This window comes from Manis pentadactyla, chromosome 8 (assembly GCF_030020395.1).
Source record: "Manis pentadactyla isolate mManPen7 chromosome 8, mManPen7.hap1, whole genome shotgun sequence".
Classification (NCBI taxonomy): domain Eukaryota; kingdom Metazoa; phylum Chordata; class Mammalia; order Pholidota; family Manidae; genus Manis; species Manis pentadactyla.
Genome location: NC_080026.1, coordinates 108,188,139 through 108,213,728, shown reverse-complemented (window position 1 = coordinate 108,213,728; position 25,590 = coordinate 108,188,139). Strand labels below are relative to the sequence as shown.

Sequence of the window (25,590 nt, the reverse complement as noted above, 5' to 3'; positions counted from 1 at the left end):
GCTTACAAGAAACTCAACTCAAACCCAAAGACATGCACAGACTAAAAGTCAAGGGATGGAAAAAGATATTTCATGTGAACAACAGGGAGAAAAAAGCAGGTGTTGTAGTACTAGTATCAGACAAAATAGACTTCAAAACAAAGAAAGTAACGAGATAAAGAAGGATGTTACATAATGATAAAGGGGTCAGTCCAACAAGAGGATATAACCATTATAAATATATATGCACTCAACACAGGAGCACCAACATATGTGAAACAAATACTAACAGAATTAAAGGAGGAAATAGAATGCAATGCATTCACTTTAGGAGACTTCAACACACTACTCACTCCAAAGGACAGATCCACCAGACAGAAAATAAGTAAGGACACAGAGGCATTGAACAACACACTAGAACAGATGGACCTAATAGATATTTACAGAACTCTACACCCAAAAGCAGCAGGATACACTTTCTTCTCAAGTGCACATGGAACATTTTCCAGAATAGACCACATACTAGGCCACAAAAAGAGCCTCAGTAAATTCAAAAGGATTGAAATTCTACCAACCAATTTCTCAGACCACAAAGGTATAAAACTAGAAATAAATTGTACAAAGAAAGCAAAAAGGCTCACAAACACATGTAGGCTTAACAACATGCTCCTAAATAATCAATGGATCAATGACCAAATTAAAATAGAGTTCAAGCAATATATGGAGACAAATGACAACAACAACACAAAGCCCCAACTTCTGTGGTATGCAGCGAAAGCAGTTCTAAGAGGAAAGTATATAGCAATCCAGGCATATTTAAAGAAGGAAGAACAATCCCAAATGAATAGTCTAAAGTCACAATTATTCAAATTGGAAAAAGAAGAACCAATGAGGCCTAAAGTCAGCAGAAGGAGGGACATAATAAAGATCAGAGAAGAAATAAATAAAATTGAGAAGAACAAAACAATAGAAAAAATCAATGAAACCAAGAGCTGGTTCTTCGAGAAAATAAACAAAATAGATAAGCCCCTAGCCAGACTTATTGAGAGAAAAGAGAATCAACACACATCAACAGAATCAGAAACGAGAAAGGAAAAATCACGATGGACCCCACAGAAATACAAAGAATTATTAGAGAATACTATGAAAATGTATATGCTAACAAGTTTGAAAACCTAGAAGAAATGGACAACTTCCTAGAAAAATACAACCTTCCAAGACTGACCAAGGAAGAAACAGAAAATCTAAACAAACCAATTACCAGCAACGAAATTGAAGCGGTAATCAAAAACTACCCAAGAGCAAAACCCCCAGGGCCAGATGGATTTACCATGGAATTTTATCAGACATACACAGAAGACATTATACCCATTCTCCTTAAAGTTGTCCAAAAAATAGAAGAGGAGGGAATACTCCCAAACTCATTCTATGAAGCCAGCATCACCCTAATACCAAAACCAGGCAAAGATGCCATCAAAAAAGAAAGTTACAGACCAATATCCCTGATGAACATAGATGCAAAAATACTCAACAAAATATTAGCAAACCAAATTCAAAAATACATCAAGAGGATCATACACCGTGACCAATTGGGATTCATCTCAGAGATGCAAGGATGGTACAACATTCGACAATCCATCGACATCATCCACCACATAAACAAAAAGGACAAAAATCACATGATCATCCTCATAGACACTGAGAAAGCATTTGACAAAATTCAACATGCATTCATGATAAAAACTCAACAAAATGGGTATAGAGGGCAAGTACCTTAACATAATAAAGGCCGTATATGATAAACCCACAGCCAACATGATACTTAATAGTGAGAGGCTGAAAGCTTTTCCTCTAAGATCGGGAACAAGACAGGGATGCCCACTGTCCCCACTTCTATTCAACATAGTACTGGAGGTCCTAGCCATGGCAATCAGAAAAAACAATGAAATACAAAGAATCCAGATTGGTAAAGAAGAAGTCAAACTGTCACTATTTGCAGATGACATGATATTGTACATAAAAAACCGTAAAGACTCCACTCCAAAACTACTGGAACTAATATCGGAATTCAGCAGAGTTGCAGGTACAAAATTAAGACACAGAAATCTGTTGCTTTCCTATACACTAACGATGAACTAACAGAGAGAGAAAAATCAGGAAAACAATTCCATTAAAAAGAATAAAATGCCTAGAAATAAACCTAACCAAAGAAGTGAAAGCCCTATACCCTGAAAACTACAAGACACTCTTAAGAGAAAGTAAAGAGGACACTAACAAATGGAAACTCATTCCATGCTCTTGGCTAGAAAGAATTAATATTGTCAAAATGGCCATCCTGCCCAAAACAATCTACAGATTCAATGCAATCTCTATGAAAATAACAAAAGCATTCTTCAATGAACTGGAACAAATAGTTCAAAAATTCATATGGAACCACCAAAGACCCCGAATAGCCAAAGCAATCCTGAGAAGGAAGAATAAAGTGGTGGGGGGATCTCACTCCCCAACTTCAAGTTCTACTACAAAGCCCAGTAATCAAGACAATTTGGTACAGGCATAAGAACAGACCCACAGACCAGTGGAACAGAACAGAGACTCCAGACATTAACTCAAACATATATGGTCAATTAATATATGATAAAGGAGCCATGGGCATACCATGGGGAAGTGACAGCCTCTTCAACAGCTGGTGTTGGCAAAACTGGACAGCTACATCTAAGAGAATGTAACTGGATCATTGTCTAACCCCATACACAAAAGTAAATTAGAAATGGATGAAGGACCTGAATGTAAGTCATGAAACCATAAAACTCTTAGAGAAAAACATAGGCAAGAATCTCTTGGACATAAACATGAGTGACTTCTTCATGAACATATCTCTCTGGCAAGGGAAACAAAAGCAAAAGTGAAGAAGTGGGGCTATATCAAGCTGAAAAGCTTCTGTACAGCAAAGGACACCATCAATAAAACAAAAAGGTATCCTACAGTATGGGAGGATATATTCATAAATGACAGATCCGATAAAGGGTTGACATCCAAAATATATTAAAAGCTCATGCACCTCAACAAACAAAAAGCAAATAATCCAATAAAAAAATGGGCAGTGGAGCTGAACAGACAGTTATCCATAGAAGAAATTCAAATGGCCAACAGACACATGAAAAGATGCTCCACATCACTAGTCATCAGAGAAATGCAAATTAAAACCACAATGAGATATCACCTCACACCAGTAAGGATCGCCACCATCAAAAAGACAAACAACAACAAATGTTGGCGAGGTTGTGGAGAAAGGGGAACCCTCCTACACTGCTTGTGGGAATGTAAACTAGTTCAACCATTGTGGAAAGCAGTATGGAGGTTCCTCAAAATGCTCAAAATAGAAATACCAATTTGACCCAGCAATTCCACTTCTAGGAATTAACCCTAAGAATGCAGTAGCCCAGTTTGAAAAAGACAAATGCACCCCTATGTTTATCACTGCACTATTTACAATAGCCAAGAAATGGAAGCAACCTAATTGTCCATCAGTAGATGAATGGATAAAGAAGATGTGGTACATATACACAATGGAATATTATTCAGCCACAATAAGAAAACAAATCCTACCGTTTGCAACAATATGGATGGAGCTAGAGGGTATTATGCTCAGTGAAATAAGCCAGGCAGAGAAAGTCAAGTACCAAATGATTTCACTCATATGTGGAGTATAAGAACAAAGAAAAACTGAAGGAACAAAACAGCAGCAGAATCACAGAACCCAAGAATGGACTAACAGTTACCAAAGGGAAAGGGACTGGGCAGGAGGGGTGGGAAAGGAGGGATAAGGGCAGAGAAAAAGAAAGGGGGCATTACGATTAGCATGTATAATGTGGAGGGGGCATGGGGAGGGCTTTGCAACAGAGAGAAGACAAGTAGTGATTCTACAGTATCTGACTACGCTGATGGACAGTGATTGTAATGGGGTTTGTGGGGGGGACTTGGTGAAGGGGAAAGTCTAGTAAATATAATGTTCCTCATGTAATTGTAGATTAATGACACCAAAAAAAAATTAAAAATGGAGTCATAATTATAAGTAAATAAATAATCCTTAGCAAACTAGGGATAAAATGATATTGCCTGAATCTGATAGTTTTTGCCATAATGATGTATGGGAAAGATAACATTTTTCAATTTGCTTTAACCTGGTAACTTCTAAAGTTGAGGTTCTTTTTGTGTTTGTTAGGCAATTAAGCCTTCTTTTTTATGAAGTACCTGATCAAATCGTTTGACTAATTTTCTTGGAGTTGAGTGTAGTTTTCTTATAAATTTTAGGCATACTGATAATATTCCAAATACTGATTTTTTAGTATACAAATTAGAAATTTTTTTTTCTAGTTTATAGCTTATCTTATTATTTTAAGTTTTAAATTTATTTATTATGAATGGGTCAGTATGTACACATGAATGAAATCTCTAGAATATAAATACAAAAGAGAATACAATGAGAAGTTTCTGTCCCACTCCTGTTCTTTCATCCAGTTTCTCTCCCCAGAGGGAGTGTGACTTCATTTTTTAAAAACTTTGTTTAGAATGTCATTTAAAGACTTAAAATTTTATTGTAGTTAAATTTATCAGCCTTTTCTTTGTGGACTGTGATTTTTATGTCTTGTTTAGAAGAGCTTTCCTCTGCTTCACCAATCTTTACTGTTTTCTGAACTTTTAAGGTTTGGTTTTTCATATTTAAATCTTTATTCTGTCTGGAATTAATTTTTGTGTATGATGTGAGGTAGTGATCACCCTTCCTTCCATATTATAAAATGACTTATCTTTATGTTCTTACATTATGTGATTGCTTCATCTGATACAACTTGCAGTATGATGGAGACTACTTGAGCTTCATCTACGTGTTGGGAAATATAATTAACTTCTGTGTTTTTATTTCTGTTTTGTTCCTACTTCAAATGAGTGCTTAGAGCCCTAATAAGTATTGCCTTTCAGGCCCCATAATGCACCCTTGTGTCCTCTGATATGTCTGGAATTTGTGTAGGTTGTGATCGGGCAGGGAAAGGAGGGCTCCTTTGTTACAACAAACAAGGAGAAGGCTTATTTCCTGTCTCTTTGGATTACCAATGCCTCATCAGAAGCTTTCAGCATTTATGTAAGAAATTAATTTTTTTCCTTGAACTTGAACAAACTTTAGAGTTTAAAATAAGGTAGAGTAGGAAGTTGTTTTTACTTAAATATAGTATTTTTTTTTTAGTTCTTGATATTTCTTATGTTTTAATCATGTTCCTTTATATTCTGAGCTTTATATTGTGGTATTGTGTATTCTGTGGAAAGGGAGTGGACTATGTGATACAGGGATAACTTAAAAACATAATCCACTATATGTCTTTTCTTTCATCTTCCATTTTACTTCTTTTTGAACCATTCGAATCTCTTGTCTTACCAGATTCTCCACTTAGAAAAAGTGAGGCAGAGGGAAAAAAAGAACTAGGTTAAAGAAATTAAAGTGGGGCAAAATGAGTGAATGATCATGGGAGGGAAGGGGAGAAAAAGCAAAAGGCAGAAAGAAACTGAGATTGCTTATTTGTTACTTGTGTGTTAAGACTTCCAAGGTATCGTTTTCTATGCCTTGTAAATAGACAGGAGCATCCTTGAACTTACTTATTCTTCTACCTATTTTACCTATTTAGGATGGGGCAGACTTGGGGGTGATGACCAGGTAGAAAGGATTCTGTTGAGAAACAACGTAACTAGGGCTTTGTGCTTCTAGCTCCATTCTCACATGTGTATTTGATTCAGTTGAGTACTGGAGGGTCAACTGTGATGGAAGTTTTAGAATCTTAAGAGTCTTGCTCTGGATATTAATAAAATAAAGACTGGAGGTTCTATGTGTATGTGTGTTTCTATTTCAGGAGTATAATGGATGCTATTCATGTCTATTTATATGTTAGAACTAATTGATCTGAATGGAGTCTTTTTTTTTCAGAATTAAGAGATGTATAGACCATAAAATGATAGTTTAGATCTGATAAGTTATGACTCCTTTCAGAGCTAACACATTTTATGATTTTTTTGATGCAATATAATAGTAATTTCTCATTAGCAGTGATTATAAACAATAGTTTTATACTGGCTTTTGTTTCTTGACTGAAATAAGCTGACATTAAAAAAAAGAGGCTTTGACAATGGTTTAAGATATAGTAGCTTTTGATTTTAATTGGCTTATAATCATTGGCATCTCTGAATTTATACAGGAAAAATAACTTATCTTTGTGTGTAAAAATGTTGAGACAAGCATTTTTAATTCTTTCTTTAATGACTTTTTGGGTTGAGAACATACGATAATTTTAAATTTTTATGTGAATTCTTATATTATCATTTTAGAGAAAAGAAAGAAGGAATTTAGTAGCTACCAATAGAAGATTTGGTCTGTTGATTAAAACCATGTAATAATTTTTCAAGGGAGTAGAGAACTTTGGAGTTTTCCCGTGCCTTGTTTGATGATCATTTTAAACATTATTCATGTAGTGTTGGCCAAGTGTGTTATACATTACTTATGTTTAATATTTAGAGTTGTCATTTCTGTGGAGAAGTACTTGGTACATAGAGTGTTATGGGAGACTTTAAAATTGTGCAAGTGATCGTTTTCATTGTAGGAATGTTTGTATCTACTCGTGTTATATAATAGATGACTTTATATAAGGATTAGAACAAGCATTAGAACTAATTGATAATGGATACAAACAAGTGGTGATGTGTCTGCTACAATAAATGGAATAATAACAGTTCTTATATATAACATATTTAAAATGAAAAGGAGGATAGTAGTTAGGCATTAGGAAACGAAGACTAGGGCAAAAAATAGTTCTGAGAGTCAAAGAAGATTTACCAAGAGTATAGCTCAAGTAATGGAAAACCAGCTAAGATCAGGGGCCAATAGAACATATCTGCTAGTGTTACTCAGTGATAGAAGAGTGAAAATAAGAACAAAATACAGGTTTATTTTCCTAGTGCCCTAAAGAGAAGAATCTGAGCAAAGGTTGGGCTTAGATGATGGTCCAGAGGCATCCAGAATTGAAGGATTTTAAAATAAAACCTATTTCTGGACCTGGGCAAGGCTGATTTATTATCTATATTATGTACCTGTAAGTGCCTTCCATTCTAGTGAAGCCTTTTTCGTTATGAGGAAAAGAATCCAAGGGTGGTTGGCTCAGTTGAAGGGGGCTAATTATAAAGAAGCATTAGCCTGTGTGGGGACCCAGGAACCAAAGGACCCTGTGGGTAGAGCAAATGTCTACAAATTGTCAACCATACTATTTAGATACAGCTTAGCACTTGGAGAGTCTCATGCATATTGTCATGTGATTTCAGTGGCATTTGAGACTGGCCTGAATGTGGTACTGTCAGCAGTTGATTGTTGCATGGGAAATACTATATAGTACTGGCTGTATTCCCAAGAAGGCCTTAATTTAATGATTGTCCATTGTTGTGTTGGGGCAACAGCTGCAGGTCTGATGTCTTAAAAGTACTTAACAGTAATAATTCAGGATTTGACTTTTTTAAAAAAATTAAAGTATCATTGATATACAATCTTACGAAGGTTTCACATGAACAACATGTGGTTTCAACATTCACCCATATTATCAAGTCCTCATCCCCCCACTGCAATCACTGTCTATCAGCATAGTATGATGCTATAGAGTCATTACTTGGTTTGACTGTTTTAATAAGGAAATGTGGTCGATGTGACTACCAATTCTAATATACTGTTAGACCTGAGTGGCTGTATGGATCTATATCTTCCTATGGTACATATCTGAAATTAAGAGGCAAATTCAGGTCATATCCTAGAGGCTATTTAGTATCTTTTAATTAATTACTAAGTATCTAGGTGGGTATAACCTTAACAGCAACAAGCCCAAATTGTCTTCTTTTGAGCAGTCAACAGATTAAGGATTAGTTTTTTCAAAAGACCAATATGTCGATTAACCCATGGAAAGAGGGAATAATTGTATGGTTGAGAAGGCATGAGAAAACACATACAAAAATGATCCTCTCAAGATTCTTCTGTTTCATTTTTTCAGAGATGCCATCTGCAATTTTATTATCTGCAATAATTCTTCCCTTCGAGGGCAGCCCATTATCTTCAATCCTGACTTTTTTGTGGAGAAACTCCGACATGAGAAACCCGAGGTGTTCACTGAATTGGTGGTCAGCAATATCACAAGGCTCATTGATTTACCTGGAACCGAGTTGGCTCAGCTGATGGGAGAAGTGGACCTTAAATTGCCTGGTGGAGCTGGCCCAGCATCGGGATTCTTCCGGTCTCTAATGTCTCTCAAGCGAAAGGGTAGGGGATGTGTCTGTGAGGGGTGGGCAGGTCTCAGCTTCCTCCTAGGCTTCCACTCTTAACATGTGTACATTTTTTGAGAAGTTGCTATTACCTAAAGCACTTTTTGTCATTTTTTTTAGTTTTGTTAGTACAACCTTAAGTAATAATAATAAAAATAGTCCAGATAAACTAAAACAAATAAATATGTTAGTTCCTGAGAGATGGCAATTAGTTAAGGTAGTTATCAGGGGCACCTTGATTTTCATGCCCTATTAATACTATACTAAAATAATATTTTTAAAAATCAAGATTACATAGCTAGAGAGTACAGTAAAGAAAGTCTGAACTTTTTTAAATTGCAGTATTTCTAATAAATAAATAAATTGTAGCATTGCTTTAGGTAAGAGATTAAAGATGTGCCATTTTATTTTACAAAACACAAGAAAATAATTTAAGGTAAAAAAAAGTTTAAACATTACTGTAGGTCAGACCCTGTACCAACTCTAGTGAATAATCCATCATGCTTTGACAATCATGGCTCCAAATTCTGTTTTTAAGTTAAATATCAACAGTCTGGGTATTGTTACTTAAATAAGAAGATAGTCTTTACCTTCAAGAAACCTAAAATCTATTATTAAATTTGCAAGAGTTGATTGACAGTTGTGGTTGCATTTCCGGTATAATTCCAACTCTAAGGGTTTTGTTTACTGAGTCCATGAGACATCTGCTTGAATTGTAGGTACTTAAGTTTTTAAATATGATAATTTTGTGCCTTTGGTGGAAAATACAGCCCTGTCCTACCATATACAGCCCTGCCCTACCATATGGTTTTTCAGAAAAAGGAGTGGTGTTTGGATCCCCACTGACAGAAGAAGGCATTGCCCAGATATACCAACTGATTGAGTATCTACACAAAAGTAAGACTACTCAAAATTTTGTTGTACTTTGTTAATGAAGAATTGTCAGTTTTCTATTGAAGTTAATTTTCTTGAATTAGTAGGTGCCAATTAACCATTAACAGAGATGCTAATCAGTGATAATTTTAGATAACATGTCTCTAAATGATATTTCCTTTAAAATTTTATCTCATGTATTGATTTGCTTTGTATTCTTAAAGATGTATATAAATTAATGTCCATGAAAAAACACGATCCCCTTAACTCAGAGAGATATTTCTTCTGGAAAAATACATTGTCCCTAAGAATCATAATATTTACTCAAGGGGATATTATTTATCACCAAAGATATGTTTTATCTCTAGAATTCTATGATTAAAATACACTCTTCACTTAATTCCCATTTCATTTTTAGTAGTCAGGCTGGTTGTATCATTGCTCTAAGTGCTTGCCAGCTGAATATCTGAAATGTGTGGCATTAAGCGAATGCTTTGATAAATTCAACACAAACATTTATGTATGGCTTATTCTATGTGGGACTCTGCTAGGAGCTAGAGCAGAGGTTGCAAACTGACAGCCTACTTGAGTCACTCTACATTTTGTTTCACTGGCGAAGGATTAAATTAAAAATAAAATTGGTTATCAGTGTTTTAAAATGGGGAAGTCTGGGTTTTCACCTTCTTTGGATGGTAGGAAGATGTAGCATCCTTAGGCCCTATTGCCACTTGGACACAATCAGCTGGAGCATAGGTATGTGCTTTCCAGTTTGTTACAGCTTCTGTTTATTCATTTACTATTACTGCCTGGCCCAGTAGGCATTTGAACTTGGACCCCTGAATTAGGGGGCTATAAAGATAAATTTGTACCTAAACTGAAAACATGAACCATCATGCTTCTTCCAGATCAAAGCAAAACTCTACGTCCCATCTTTATATCCTTGGATTAGTTTAGAACCTAGTTGGGAGGAAAGAATAGTTTAGTTGGGATTAACCTAACCTTCTGGGAAACTCTTAGACTGAAAGGTGATATGACAGGTTAGAGTTCTTGTTCCTGGGGCAGTGCAGAAACTCTAGATTTATTTTGGACTGGGAAACCATTTATAGGCACAACAAACCTCTACAGATGGACTCAGCCCCTCCAAAGTCTGGGATGTCCGAAGGGAAGGGGCCTTCTGGGAGATGTGGCTTTGCTTCCAACTTACTTTTCAAGCTCATTCCAACTGTTGTTTAAGTTAAATTCAATCTCCAGATGTGCCTCAGGAGGTTGAATGACTCCTGGGTGGACCATCTCTTAGTCTGAGAGAGCTCCAGGTGCTCAGGGATATTCAGATAGGTCTCCTCGGGCCAGTAGGTTCTAAATGTCTCTGGGAAAAAGGGCAAGTCTCTGCCAACGTCTTTGTAAAGAGTCTTCCAAGTGTAAAGTATCTTTTCAGACCACTTATTTTAATCATAATTTCTCTTTTTTTGCTTCATTTTGCATGTCCTATGTTTTCCTTCCATGTGGAACAGATTTGCGAGTAGAGGGTTTGTTTAGAGTACCAGGGAATAGTGTCCGACAGCAGATTTTAAGAGATGCTCTCAATAATGGAACTGATGTTGACTTGGAATCAGGGGAATTTCACTCAAATGATGTTGCCACCTTGCTGAAGATGTTTCTAGGAGAGTTACCTGAGCCCCTGCTGACACATAAACATTTCCATGCACACCTCAAAATTGCTGGTGAGTATGGGAGGGTAGAAGATGTAAATATATTGCTTTCAATTTAGTGAACTCATTTGGAATTTTCTGTTGTTTTGTAATGCACAGCAATACTTTTGCCAGTATGGTTAAGATTTAGTGATATTTCTGGGCTGTTTGGGTGCTCGTAAGTATTGGCCAGTTAAATTTGATTTACTCAATTGTTTTTCTTGCTAAGTAAGCTCTGTAGATAAAGTCTGGATTTTATTTATTTTTGTTTCTTTGATGGATTCTAGCACTGTGCTTTGAACACTTCAGTTACTCAATAAATGTGTGCTTTTCACTGGATTGATTCACATACGTGAGATGCTTACAAGTTTGCCATATTTGCTTTGGTTTGGGGCTTTTGCTAAGTATTATTATACTTCAATAGAGATGAGTTATGCTTTCAATTTATCTCTGATCTTGAAAATTTGTTTTTTAAAAAGGATTTTGTTTTCTAAGTAGATATCATATAAAATTTGCATAGTTCAAAATTCAAAAGAAAAAATTAAAAAAAATTAGAATGATATCTTGATCTGGGTGGTGGTTACATGTATTTATATACATGTCAAAATTCATCAAGCTGTATACTAAGATTTGTGCATTTATGGTGTATACTGTAATAAAACCCCTCCAAACCTACAAAATCCTCCAAAATCTCCCAAAAACAACAGGTTCAGAAGGATATACAATGAAAGCCTCTCTCCACCCATTCCCCAGCACCCAGTTTTTCTTTCCAGAGACAACCAATGCTGCTGATTTCTAATGTGTCCTTCCAGAGATATTTTATACGTTTACAAACAAACACATATTTTCTTTGTCTTTCTTTTTATGTAATGGTAGGGTTTACTGCCATACATGGTTCTGTGACTTGTTTTTTTCACTTAATATATCTTGGAGAATGCTCCCTTTTCAGCTCATAAATAGTTTTCTCATTCTCTTTTATGCCTGTCTGCTGGGGAATTCATTCTCACATTGCACTGCTGTTATGCTGCTATTGCCTCTAAGTGCCTCTAAGAATCCATATTGCATGTACTTAGTTTACTGCTCCTAAGCATTTTCCTCATTCTTCTCATTTTAAGGAAAATAAATAGATTTTTCTTTTGAATATTTTTTACTACTAAAAAAGACTAGCTTTGAATTTCTCAAATCTAATTAAGATTAAAATTTTTAAAGCATTTCTAGTAATAATCTGATGACATAATTTAGTAAATATTACTAGAATTTATGCAACTTTACAATTATTTTGGAAAGAAATGAAGTTGTTGGATCTTTGAAAAAGATATGGAAAGTACAGATAAGTTAATATTTGAGAGTTAACATGAAAAATGCTTGTTCTGTTTGTTTTCCTGTTTAGTTAAGTTAGTGCGGTATTTGAAATCCTGTCCACCACTCTGTGATTCACTGTTCTTTGAGAGCATATTGTAGTATTTGATAGGCTTTGCTGATAACTGAAAGGGATTTTTGTTTTCAGTCCCATATTAATAAGGAAGAGTTTCTTGAAATATTACTTGCCTTCCATAGATCTGTAATTATTATTAAAGTTAAACAGCTTAAACAACACACTTTTCATTTTCATTTCAGATCTATATGAATTATACCTAAATGGTTATTTGTATCCTTTGAAATTCTGATTATCCAGGGGACTATTTTTACTGATAATCTGTGCAGTCTGTTATGAATAAAACAATGATTCTAATTCTATGAGTAGCTGCCTGAATCATCCTGTTATCAGGGCATAATTCACTCTCATATTTCTTTTGCCAGTAGAATATCTGGGTGAGGAAAAGTGAAGGAGGTGACATTTATCAAAGATATGTGTGGACTTGTTTTCATTTCCCTTCGGTATATACCTAGTGGTGGAATTGCTGGGTCATATGGTAACTGTACATTTGACTTTTTGAGGAACTGCCAAACTATTTTCCCAACAGCAATGTAGGAGAGTTTAATTTTTTCAAAATTCTTGGCAACACTTGTTATTGTCTGTTTTTTTTAAAATTATAGCCCTACTAGTGAGTATGAAGTATCTCATTTGGCTATGATTTACATTTCCAATAGCTAGTGATACTGAGTATACAAATGCTTACTAGCCATTCGTAGATCTTTGGAGAAATGTCTCTTCAAGTCTTTTGCCCATTTTTTGATTTTTTCTTTTGGTCTTTTTATTATTGAATTGTATTGATATAATTTTGTTATTATATTCTGCTGTAATGTCTGTTTATGCTTGATTCTTTTTTTTCTTTCTTTAATTGAAGTTGAGGGGAGGATAATAGTAGGAACAGTGATTTTTCTTGCTTGTATTTTCTGCCTCCTATGCAATCATCTCTTTTGTCCTCAAGATTTGATGCAGTTTGATGATAAAGGAAACAAGACCAATGTACCAGATAAAGAGCGGCAAATTGAGGCTCTTCAGTTGCTTTTCCTCATTCTCCCTCCACCCAATCGTAACTTGCTGAAGTTACTGCTTGATCTCCTGTACCAGACAGCAAAGAAACAAGACAAGAATAAGATGTCTGCCTATAACCTTGCCCTCATGTTTGCGCCACATGTCCTGTGGCCAAAAAATGTGAGTGTTGAGGGGAAGAGCAAAGACTGCTTGGTTTTCTTGGGCTGGACCTCCTCCTATGGCTGTACCTTGGTGAGGTTATCAAAGGTCCAAGGTCTATTCTTCAGCTTTATGAGGTTACAAACACGCTTTATTAGTTCCATTTAAGAGTCATCAAACCCACAGGGGCCTATTCCTGTTAATCTCACTTATAAATCAATCTCTGATAAATCTGAATGATGATTTATTAGTAGAAATTCCTAGTGAAAAATTATACTTACTAAATAGTCTAGAATACTCATTTTGACTGGGCAATTCCTTCTTACTATGAAAGCCTTCTTAAGAAATCAAATTAATTTCTGAAGATTATATGATATAAATTTAGACTAGAGCTGTACAATCTTACAGAATAATGCCACTGACCTTTAGATAAGGTGACACGTAGAGCAATCCTACCTTGCCCTAACTTTTCTATTTGCTGTAGATATTCTTTCCTTGGATAAAACTGAATGTGCTTCATATTACTGAGACCATGGCCTTCTCAGTGACTTAAATGAGAAATAAATTATCAGAATACTTTTGAATTAATTTTTGTCCTACAGGCCCATAGCTTCATATTCCTGTCATTCATAATACAGGTTTTACTAGATGATGGAATTGGAGCTGGGCTAACTGGGTTGGAAACTGCAAACCAATTTTATTACTTGTGTCATTTACCTATGCTCAGGCTCCTCCTCTGCAAACTGGGCATAATAGTTCCTTTACCACTTACCTCATAAAGTTGTTGGGAAGATAATAGAAATAGGTAAGATATAGTAACTTATGATTTTTGGGACTATAAGAAATGAGAAAAGGAAGGTAAAGAAGAGTGGTTGTGTGGAAGATTTTATCTAACAAGTAGCTAGTGAAAAAATAGAAAGTTCTAGGCTAGGGAAGGCCTTTGCCCAGAGAAAAGTTGAGGGGAGTGGACACACCAACATCTGTCTGTATTAAGGAGATCGTGCCTCATAAGGAAAGAATTCAGACCAGCTAACTGAGACTATGAAAAAGGAGTCATTTATGCCTATAAAAAGTATTTAAGAGGCCTCAGTACAAGCAAACATTAAGTACAGGGATGCATGTTGAGGATGAAGGCTTTGGGATAGTAGAGATGCTCAAGTGCTTAAAAAAGAGGCAGGAGAAACAAGAGAAGGGAATCAACGACCATTTGACTGTATTTTTAAGAAACGTCACCTTTGGGATGAATTAGTAGTGATGGTTCTCTTTCATCTTTGGAGAAACTACAGTACTTGCAGTTGACACAGATTCTGTTCTTCCTGCCCATTTTGAATGCCAGACGATCTCTTCTTTAGCAGCTCTGTTTTCAGGTGTAATTCTCAAGCAGAATTAGGAAATGCAGATCGGTTCCAAGGATTTCTTGGTCACTTCAAGGACACATGGTTTAAAAAATTTTTTTTATTTTTCAGTTTATTTCTAGGGTAATTATTTTACCATTCTTTTCTTAAATTTTATTTTGTTATCATTAATCTACAATTACATGAAGAACATTATGTTTACTAGGCTCCCCCCTTCACCAAGTCCCCCCCACAAGCCCCATTACAGTCATGTAGTAAGATGCTGTAGAATCACTACTTGCCTTCTCTGTGTTGCACAGCCTTCCCCATGACCCCTCCCATATTATACATGCTAATCGTAATGCCCCCTTTCTTTTTCCCTGCCCTTATCCCTCCCTTCCCACCCATCCTCCGCAGTCCCTTTTCCTTTGGTAACTGTTAGTTCATTCTTGGGTTCTGTGATTGTGCTGCTGTTTTGTTCCTTCAGTTTTTCTTTGTTCTTATACTCCACATATGAGTGAAATCATTTGTTATTTGTCTTTCTCCGCCTGGCTTATTTCACTGAGGATAATACCCTCTACTTCCATCCATGTTGTTGCAAATGGTAGGATTTGTTTTCTTCTTATGGCTGAATAATATTCCATTGTGTATATGTACCACATCTTCTTTATCCATTCATCTACTGATGGACACTTAGGTTGCTTCCATTTCTTGGCTATTGTAAATAGTGCTGCGATAAACATAGGGGTGCATCTGTTTTTTTCAAACTGGGCTACTGCATTCTTAGGGTAAATTCCTAGACGTGGAATTGCTGGGTCAAATTGGTATTTCTATTTTGAGCATTTTGAGGAACCTCCATACTGCTTTCCACAATGGTTGAACTAATTTACATTCCCACAAGCATTGTAGGAGGATTCCCCTTTCTCCACAACCTCGCCAACATTTGTTGTTGTTTGTCTTTTGGATGGTGGCGATCCTTACTGGTGTGAGGTGATATCTCATTGTGGTTTTAATTTGCATTTCTCTGATGACTAGCAATGTAGAGCATCTTTTCATGTGTCTGTTGGCCATCTGAGGACACATGGTTTTTCCTAGATTATGTCATATCAGTAGAAACTTGCTGAACTACAAAGCCTTCCAGAGGTAAACACTGATTTAGAGGCATCTTTGGTAGGAACAGAAACTATCATACCTTTGAGAGAATAAACTTACTTAATAAGTAAGTGGAATGAGTATGTCTTCTACTTCCCAGCTCTTTATTCCTCTTTTTTGTTTTCTTTTCCTCTGAATAGGCCACTGCAAATGACCTTCAAGAGAACATCACAAAGTTAAACAATGGGATGGCTTTTATGATTAAACACTCCCAGAAACTTTTTAAGGTAGGTAAGAGTTGGGATTTGGGTGGTAATAGGACAAGGAGAATAGAGCAAAGTGGGATCCTCAGCAGGGCTATAAAGATGACTACATAAAAAAGGCCCTGTGTGGGACTGGAAACCAGATGGGACAGTGACAAAACCCAGAGAACAACCACAGTGGGGTGTAGCAGGAAGTAGGAAGGTACCTGGAAGCTGAGTAGGATAATTGGCTTCACCCTTTGAGTCAACTTCCTTCTTTGTGAAAGCAGTGTATGTTAATAGCTGAGTAGTTTTTTTTTTAAATTGAAGTATCATTGATATACAATCTTATATTGTTTTCAAGCATACAACAGTGTCTCAACAGTTACCCATGTTACTGAATTCTCACCCCCTTACTGTAGTTACTATCTGTTAACATAGGAAGATGTTACTGAATCACTGGCTATATTCTCCATGTATACTACCATCCCTAAGACGAACTTATATAATGATTGAGAATTTTTGTGCCCTTTTATCCTTTTCCCACTCCCCACCCACCCACCCTAACCCTATCCTAACCCTACCCCATGGTAACCACCAGTCACTTAGCAGCTGAGTAGTTTTATGCTGCCTATTTTTTTGCCAGTAGAATTTTGAGGGGGCTGACAGCCTTCTTCATTTTGTACTCTTTGTCCCTTTTAATACAAACTACCATTGTTTCTGCCAACATGATTTTCTCAAGAACGTTGTTGTTTTTCTGGGGATTTCAGTGGGATTTACTCTATTAGACACAAGTCACATATGCACATCTTTGGAAGGGAAATTCTTCTCTACCCTGATCTACCTGCTGAGAAGGCTGAGGACAATACCTTTAAGCTTTCTAGAGGCCCTGATTTGATTGAGAGGACCTTTGCATTCTTGAAAGGGCCTTTGTGTGACTGAATATTCTGACCTTTTGATGTTTTTAAGGTTTTAGCAAAAGGTTGTACAGTCATATCTGTGGCCTTTTCTTTAGAACCACTTTCTGATAGTGAATTTCCTAATTTTAGAATATTTTGCCATCTGGAAAGGCTGAGAATTAAAAAAAAAATTTTTATTAAGGTATGATTGATATACACTCTTATGAAGGTTTCACATGGAAAAACAATGTGGTTACTACATTTACCCATATTATCAAGTCCCCACCCATACCCCAATGCAGTCACTGTCCATCAGTGCAGCAAGATGCCACACATCCACTGTGTGTCTTCTCTGTGCTACACTGTTCTCCCCATGATCCCCCACACCATGTGTACTAAACATAATATCCCTCAATCCCCTTCTCCCTCCCTCCCCACCCACCCTCCCATACCCCTCCCCTTTGGTAACCACTAGTCCCTTCTTGGAGTCTCTGAGTCTGCTGCTGTTTTGTTCCTTCAGTTTTGCTTTGTTGTTATACTCCACAAATGAGGGAAATCATTTGGCATTTGTCTTTCTCCACCTGGCTTATTTCACTGAGCATAATGTCCTCCAACTCCATCCATGTTGTTGCAAATTGTAGGATTTGTTTCTTTCTTATGGCCAAATAGTATTCCATTGTGTATATGTACCACATCTTCTTTATCTATTCATCTACTGATGGACACTTAGGTTGCTTCCATATCTTGGCTATTGTAAAAAGTGCTGCGATAAACATAGGGGTGCATATGTCCTTTTGAATCTGAGAAGTTGTATTCTTTGGGTAAATTCCAAGGAGTGGGATTCCAGGGTCAAATGGTATTTCCAATTTTAGTTTTTTGAGGAACCTCCATACTGCTTTCCACAATGGTTGAACTAGCTTATATTCCCACCAGCAGTGTAGGAGGGTTCCCCTTTAAGGCAGAGAATTTTTAAGATCATCCAGTTCTGGATCCTTTTTTCCCTTACTTCAGTTTTATTTTATTATGGTGAAATATAGATAACAAAATTTACCATCTTAACATCTTTAAGTGTACCACTCAGTGGCATTAATTACCTTCATATTGTTATGCAAAATTACCACCATCTTTCTCCAGAACTCTTTTTATCTTGCAAAACTGGAACTCTATAGCCATTAAATAATAACTCCCTATTCACCCCCTCCACCTTGGCCCTAGCAAACACTATTCTACTTTCTGTTCTATGATTCTGATGACTTTAAGTATTTCATGTACATGGAATCATACTGTATTTGTCTTCTGGTGATTGGCTTTTTCACTTGGCATAATGTTTTCAAGGTTCATCCATGTTGTAGCCTTTGACAGCATTCCTTCCTTTTTAAGGCTGAGTAATATTCCACTTTGTGTGTGTGTGTGTGTGTGTGTGTGTGTATACCACATTTTGCTTATCATTCATCCATTGAGGACACTTGCATTGCTTCCACATTTTAGCTGTTGTGAATAATGCTACTGTGAGCATGGGTGTACAAATATGTCTTTGAGACTCTGATTTCAATTCTCTTGGGTATATACCCAGAAGTAGAATTGAGATAGGGACCTTGGGTGTAGTCAGAGTAGGGTGAGGGCCTCTGGAAAAAGCAAGGCAGGATATCTGCAGTCAGAGCAATGTAACTACATACAAGGAAACCCCCTTCTAAAACTGTATGAAACATTCAGCTCTAGAGTCATTCTTCAATGAGATCAGTTAATATTCCCCAGATAAAGAAGAGTAGCACATGTTTTTATTATGCTAATCATTTATAATCATGTGTAAGATTTACCTTAGCGTGCTAAAAGACCCAGGCCTATGTACTGTCTTTCCTCCTTCAGATCTGATGAGGTGATTTTGCAAACTGAGCAACTAATTTAGCAAGTAAGCCCAGGCATAAACAACACGGTAAAAGGCAAGAAGGATTCCATCTTAAAGATAAGATTGCATTTTAATACCCAAGAAGTTAAGATGTTAGAAATTCTTAACTTACTCTTTAGCAAACAATACCTCAGCCCACCCTGGGGGCTGAGCAGGTGGCCTTGTTTCATATGCCCCCAGACCAAGATGCTGGTATCTCAGGGAGAAATTAACAGAGCAGGAAGTTACTTGTGTTAAATTAATTCTAAATATTCTGGGACCACTTGATAAGTCCACACCCCTAAGCTTTTTTTCATGTTCTAGAAAAATCCTCATCTGCCTATAAAACCCCTAGACAGTGCACCACCCCGGACTCTCTTGTCCCTTCCTGGCATGAGCGAGGAGCTCTGTCCTTTCACTTTATCTCTAAATAAAAGCCTGTACCTTGCTCTCCTACCTTGAGTGTTTGTGAAGCTCATTCTTCGGCTTTGTGAACAAGAACCCTGGCATCAGAATTGCTGGATCATATGGTAACTCTAACAACCATAATGTTTTCCATAGTGGCTGCAACTTTTTACATTTCCACCAACAATGCACAAGTGTTCCCATTTCTTCACATCCTTGCCAACACTTGTTATTTTGTTGTTTTTGATAATAGATGTGCTAATGGGTGTGAGGTGGTATCATTGTAGTGTTTTTTTAAATGAAGTAATACATTTTATTTTTTAGAGCAGCTTTAGATTTATAAAAAAATCTCAGTAGAAAGTACAAAGTTCCCATGTATCTCCTCATGCACCTCCCAGATTCTCCTGTTATTCACGTCTTTCATTAGTGTGGCACATTTGTTACAATTGATGATCCAATGCAATGAAATAATATAATAATGATAATGATACAAAATTGTTAACACGTCTATAGTACACATCAGGGAAAACCCTTGGTGTCATGCATGCTATGGATTTGACAGATGTACATGAATCCACCATTACAGTAGCATAGAGAGTAGTTGTACTGTCCTAAAACTCCCCTGAGCTTCACTTATTCATTGCTCCCACCCTCTTTCCCTCTGAACTCCTGGAAACTATTGTTTTTTTGCTATGTTCCTACTTTTGTCTTTTTCAGAAAGTCATATAGTTGGGAATTGCACAGTATGTTGCCTTCTAAGATAGACTTATACATGTAAGTCTCTTTTTTTTTTTTTTAGCTTGATTACTCATTTCTTTTTATCACTGAATACTATTGTGTTGTGTGGATGTGTCACAGCTCGTTTATCCATGTTCACTATTGAAGGACATCTTGGTTGCTTCCACTTGTGGCAGTTATGAATAAAGCTGCTGTAAACACCTGTGCAGGTTTTTTATGGACACAGGGTCTCAACTCCTTTGGGTAAATACAAAGAAGTCCAATTGCTAATCATATGGTAAAATTTTGCTTAGTTTTATAAGAAACTGCCTTCTAAAGTGGCTGTACCATTTTGTATTCCCATCAGCAATGAATGAGAGTCCCTGTGGCTCCACATCTTCGCTCAAATTTGGTGTTGTCTGTGTTCTAGATTTTAGCCAGTTTAGTAATCATGTAGAAGTATCTTGTTGCTTTAGTTCAGTTTCTGGGTGACATGCTGTTGGACATCTTTAGAAATGTTTGTTTCCATCTGTATATCTTCTTTGATGAGGTATCTCTTCAGGTATTTTGTCCATTAAAATTTTTTGATGGTTTGTTTTTTTCTTATTATTGAGTTTTAAGTCTTATTTTTATATTTTACACTCTGGCCTTTATAAGATATGTATTTGCAGAGATTTTTCACCTGGCCTATAGTTCATCATTCATTCACTGAACAGTAATCGTGAATTATACTTCAGTGTTATCTTAAAAGTCACTGTCAAACCCAAGGCATGTAGATTTTTCTCTCATGCTATTTTCTAGGAGTTTTATAATTTTAAGTCTATAATCTATTTTTTTGTTGTTTGTTTGTTTTTAGGACAGCAAGCAAGAGGCTTTTATTTAGAGATAAAGCGAGAGGACAGAGCTCCTGGCTTACGTCAGGAGGGGACAAGAGAGTTCCCTCATTGTAGTTTTGATTTGCAGTTCCCTAATGATTAATGATATTGAGCCTCTTTTCATGTGCTTATTGTCTGTATATCTTTGAAGAAATGTCTATTTAATAAGTCCTTTGTGCACTTTTAATTGGGTTATTTTTTTTGTTGTAGGAATTCTTTGTAGATTCTGGATATTAATTCCTTATCAGGTGTATGGTATGCAAATATTTCCTCTTATTCTCTGGGTTGCCTATTTACTCTCTTGAGAGTGTTTTTTTTTTAAATAATTATTTTTTATTGAAGGGTAGTTGACGCACAGTATTACATTACATTAGTTTCTTGAGAGTGTTTTGCTGTTCAAAATCTAAAAATTTTCATGAAGTCTGATTTGTCTTTTTCTTTCCTGTGCCTTTGGTGTCATATGCAATAAATTTCCAAATCCATTGCCATGAGGCTTTTTTCTCTATGCTTTCTTTTAAGAGTTTTATATTTGTAGGTCTTACATTTAGGTCATGAATCCATTTGGAGTTAATTTTTATATTAGCTAAAGGTCCAACTTCATTCTTTTGCATGTGGATATCCAGTTTTCCCAGCCATTTGTTGAAAAGACCATTCTTTCCCCTTTGAATAATCTTGGCACCCTTGTTGGAAATCATTTGAGCGTATTTGTGAGAACTTATTTCTGGACTCTTTACCCTATTTGATTAGTCTGTTTTTTTTTTTTTTTTTTTATGCCAGTACCACCCTGTTTTGATTACTGTAGCTTTGCAGTAAGTTTTGAAATTGGGAAATGTGAGTCCTCCAGCTTTGTTCTTTTTCAAGATTGTTTTGGCTGTTTGGGGACCCTTGAAATTCCATATGAAATTTGGGATGGATTTATCTCTTTCTGCAAAAACTATAGTTGGGATTTTGATAGGCATTGCACTGAATCTGTAGATTACTTTGAATAGTATTGACATCTTTACAATAGTAAGTCTTCCAGTCTATGAACATGGGATATTTTTCCATTTCTTTATGTTGTCTTTAATTTTTTTCAGCAACATTCATAGTTTTCATTGTACAAGTCTTTCACCTCCTTGGTTAAGGTAATTCCTAAGTATTCTTAAAAAATATTTTTTTAAAATTATTTTATTATTTTTTATTTTAAATTAAGGTATCATTGATATACAATCTTATGAAGGTTTCACATGAGCAACATTATGGTTTCAACATTCACCCACATTATCAAGTCCCCTCCCACCCCATTGCAATCACTGTCCATCAGTGTAGTAAGATGCTATAATTCCTAAGTATTCTTTCTGATGCTATTGTAAATGGAATTGAAATAGATATGAAATAGATCATATCATCTATGAACAGAGATAATTTTACTTCTTGTGCTAACAAGATGAAGATGAAGCCATGTATATATATGCCATACATATAATATATATACACATACATATGTATTATATATTATATAAATATATCATTCATACATAGATAAAATCTTATAACCTGATCATGGTTGTGCCATTCCATGATCTTAGCCATATAATGTAATCATCACAGAAGTGACATTCAGTCGCTATATTCTATTGGTTAGAAGCAATTGACAAGTCCCACCTGTATTCAAGAAGAAGGAAGTATGCAGGGTGTAAACAGGGAGGCCACCTTAGGATTTATCTGCTACAGGATGGTTAAGTGATCCAGACTTCAGAGTTTAGAAATGAAAGATCAGAATCTTTGGCTTATAGGCTAGAAAACAAGAATGTGCATCAGGGGCTTAGGTGCCCAGGTCAGAGATTATGGTTAATTAGAAGGTCAAGATCTAGGTAAGTGAATTAGAGCAGTAGATATAGAACAACAAAAGAGAGAATGATGAACAAAGTTCTTTCAAACCAGTTCTTTATATATTTCCTTAGAGGGGAAGAGCTAGTTCCAAAGCCTGCATTTATAGGTATAAGTAGAGAGGAGTTGTGAATATGGAAATTATGGTAGTTACCTGACAGTGGTTGTGAATCAAAATGGGGAATTTCCAGGTATAGTTCTTAATAGAACTCTCCTTCCATTATGTTATCTTGTTACCATTGATAAGGGGTTAACTTTTCATAGCCCACTACCTGCAAGTTAAAAGAGAGGAGAGATTTCAGCAGTCTCACTGTCCCTCACAGTTTCTAGCCTTTCCACTTTCTGATCTCTCTACCTGCGGAGCCCTTTCTCCCCTGCACATTGTCCAATGTACACAATTCAAGTATACAGTGAAGTTGTTAATGATGAAAAAAGTTGTGCTTCACTGTGAAGGATTTTTTTTAAGTGTCTTAAAACAACACAGACTTGTTATCTTATAGTTCTGTAGGTCAGAAGTCTGACATGAGACTCACCAGGCTAATATCAAGGTGTTGGCAGAGCTGCATTCCTTTCTGGATGTTCTAGGAGAGTCTGTTTATGTGCCTTTTCCATCTTCTAATGATTGCCCATGTTTCTTGACTTATGGTGCCCTTCCTCCATCTTTAAGACTAGCTATGTTTTCTCTCTCTGCTATTCTCCCATAGTCACATTTCCCTCTGACCACAGCTGGGAATGGTTCTCTGCTCTTAAGGACCCATGTGATTATATTGAATCTACCTAGATAACCTAGGATAATCTCCCTATTGCAAGGTCTTTACCTTAATCACACAAGTAAAGTCCCTTCTACCAAGTAAGATAACATATCTCTGTGAAGGATTTGGAGAGCACAGATTGTTCAAACTTTAGAGATAAAACAGGAGTACAGTCTCCTTGATGTAATTCAGCTTGGTACAAGTTCTAAGTATTAGACTCCTTCAAACATTCTCTATTTTTACTCTTCCTTTCTTTCATATAGCTCTGACTTTCAGCTGCTCATCCTTGTGGTTTTGGTTCTTGTTTGCTACTTTTACCTTTGTTTCCAGGCAAGTGTGAACACTCTTTGAGCAAACTCTGTTGCTCTCTAAAAGAGAGAAAGAATGTCTTTTGGAAATTTATATCTTAGATCTCTTTTCTTCAGATGTGGGTCACAGCCGTTGTCCTGTGGGCTCCTGCTTCACTTACTTTGGCTGATTCAGATCTACTTGGGCTTTTCCCCTGGATGACAATGGCTGATTGGTCTGTGTGTTCATCACGTAGTCTGAGGTCCCTTTTGTACTCCATATTTGTTCTTCTTGTGTTATGTTGTGCCTTTTTGTTGTTCTCAGGCTTCTTTGGGTGGACTTTTAACCTCCTAATCCTCAGATTCTACGTGCCTCATTCTGTTTTCTTTGTATTTTTTTCCTAAAATTCCTCTTAATTATTTTTACTTCTATCTCTACTATTATCAGTTCATTTGACCCAGTCTGGTTTTATCTCTCCCCAACACAATCATACCATCTTTTCTTAGGACTTATGTGTATACAATTAAGGCCAGTTCCCCTTTTATGAGGGAAGTCCTTTTGTTGATTCCCTATAAACTGTAAAACCTTAAGACCCTCAGATTTTCATTTAAACCCATCTGCTCTGGCTCCCTTTTTGGATATCTCTTCAGCTCCTAGTATCTTTTTGGTGCAGAAGTTTGCTTGTCTTGTTTGTTTTTAGTGAAGTTTATAGAATAGGTGGGTGGGCTTTGTCATATTCTTGTTTGGAGGAAATTTTCTTTGGTGTTGAGCTCTGCTTTATAGTTTACCAAGGTAAAAATTAAACTGTAGATACCAGAATGTCTTTGTCATGAGACTCTTTCTAAAACTTTATTATGAAGTTTTTTAAATATTGAGAAAAGTTGAGAGTAAATAGTGAGCACTCATATAACTCTCAGCTTCAACAAATATTACCATTTGTCATATATGCCTTATCTCTATATATTCATGTTTTTTTTTTGCCGAACCACTGTCAGTATATTGCAGACATCATGATACTTCACCCCCAATACTTAAGCATGCACCTCCTAAGAATAAGAATATTCTCCCAAAGTCACAGAGTACCATTATCACATATAAAAAAAATGAACAAGAATTTCAGATTAGCTACTAGTCAGTACATATTCAAATTTTCCCAGTTGTCTTAAGAGTATATTTCATAGCTGTTTTTTTAAAAATAAGCTAATAGAGTTTATGTATTGCTTTTGATCATTATGAAACTTTAATCTGGAATGATTATTATGCTTTTTCTTCATGTTATTGATTTGTTGAAGCATTTGGGCCAATTGTGTTGTAGCATATTCCACATTCTAAATTTGTCTCATTGTTTCCTCAAGGTTATTTAACTTGTTCCTTTATATCTTTCTTTGTAGTTCCTATGAACTACAAGTTAGGTCCAGAGGCTTGATTAGATTCCGGTTCAGCACTTTTTGCAAAGATTCATGAGTGATGTTTGTGTACAAACATTGCATCACATTAGAAGGCACAGAGTGTCAGGTTGTCTCACACTTAGTGATGATAATTTTGCTGACTACCACATCTCTCAATGGTAAAGGTCCATGTTTCCCTTTGCAATTAGTAGGTTACCTTCAGGGTGATTACCAAATGTAATGGCTTTAACATCCACTGATTATCCTGATTATAATTATATTGGGCACTACAAAACAGTGATTTTTAATTCTATTATTTAATCTTTATTAGCTGAACTTCCTTGGAGAAAAGCTTTCCTTTTCTCTGTCTTACTCTCTTTTTTGTG

The 25,590-nt window shown here is 36.1% G+C and overlaps 1 protein-coding gene across 2 annotated transcripts in view; it reads left to right on the top strand.

The window, feature by feature from the left end:
- Positions 1–25,590, top strand: part of ARHGAP19 (Rho GTPase activating protein 19) — a 90,899-nt gene that overhangs the window by 45,176 nt on the left and 20,133 nt on the right. The window contains exons 1-6 of one of the 2 annotated variants that reach the window (XM_057506181.1): positions 5,068–5,119; positions 8,052–8,317; positions 9,136–9,216; positions 10,704–10,913; positions 13,253–13,479; positions 16,085–16,171. In XM_057506181.1, the coding sequence (XP_057362164.1) occupies positions 5,091–5,119; positions 8,052–8,317; positions 9,136–9,216; positions 10,704–10,913; positions 13,253–13,479; positions 16,085–16,171 (900 nt within the window). In that variant the 5' untranslated portion in view covers positions 5,068–5,090. Of the gene's footprint in view, positions 1–5,067; positions 5,120–8,051; positions 8,318–9,135; positions 9,217–10,703; positions 10,914–13,252; positions 13,480–16,084; positions 16,172–25,590 lie in introns of those variants that run through there. The other variant, XM_036886504.2, reaches the window with a different exon arrangement.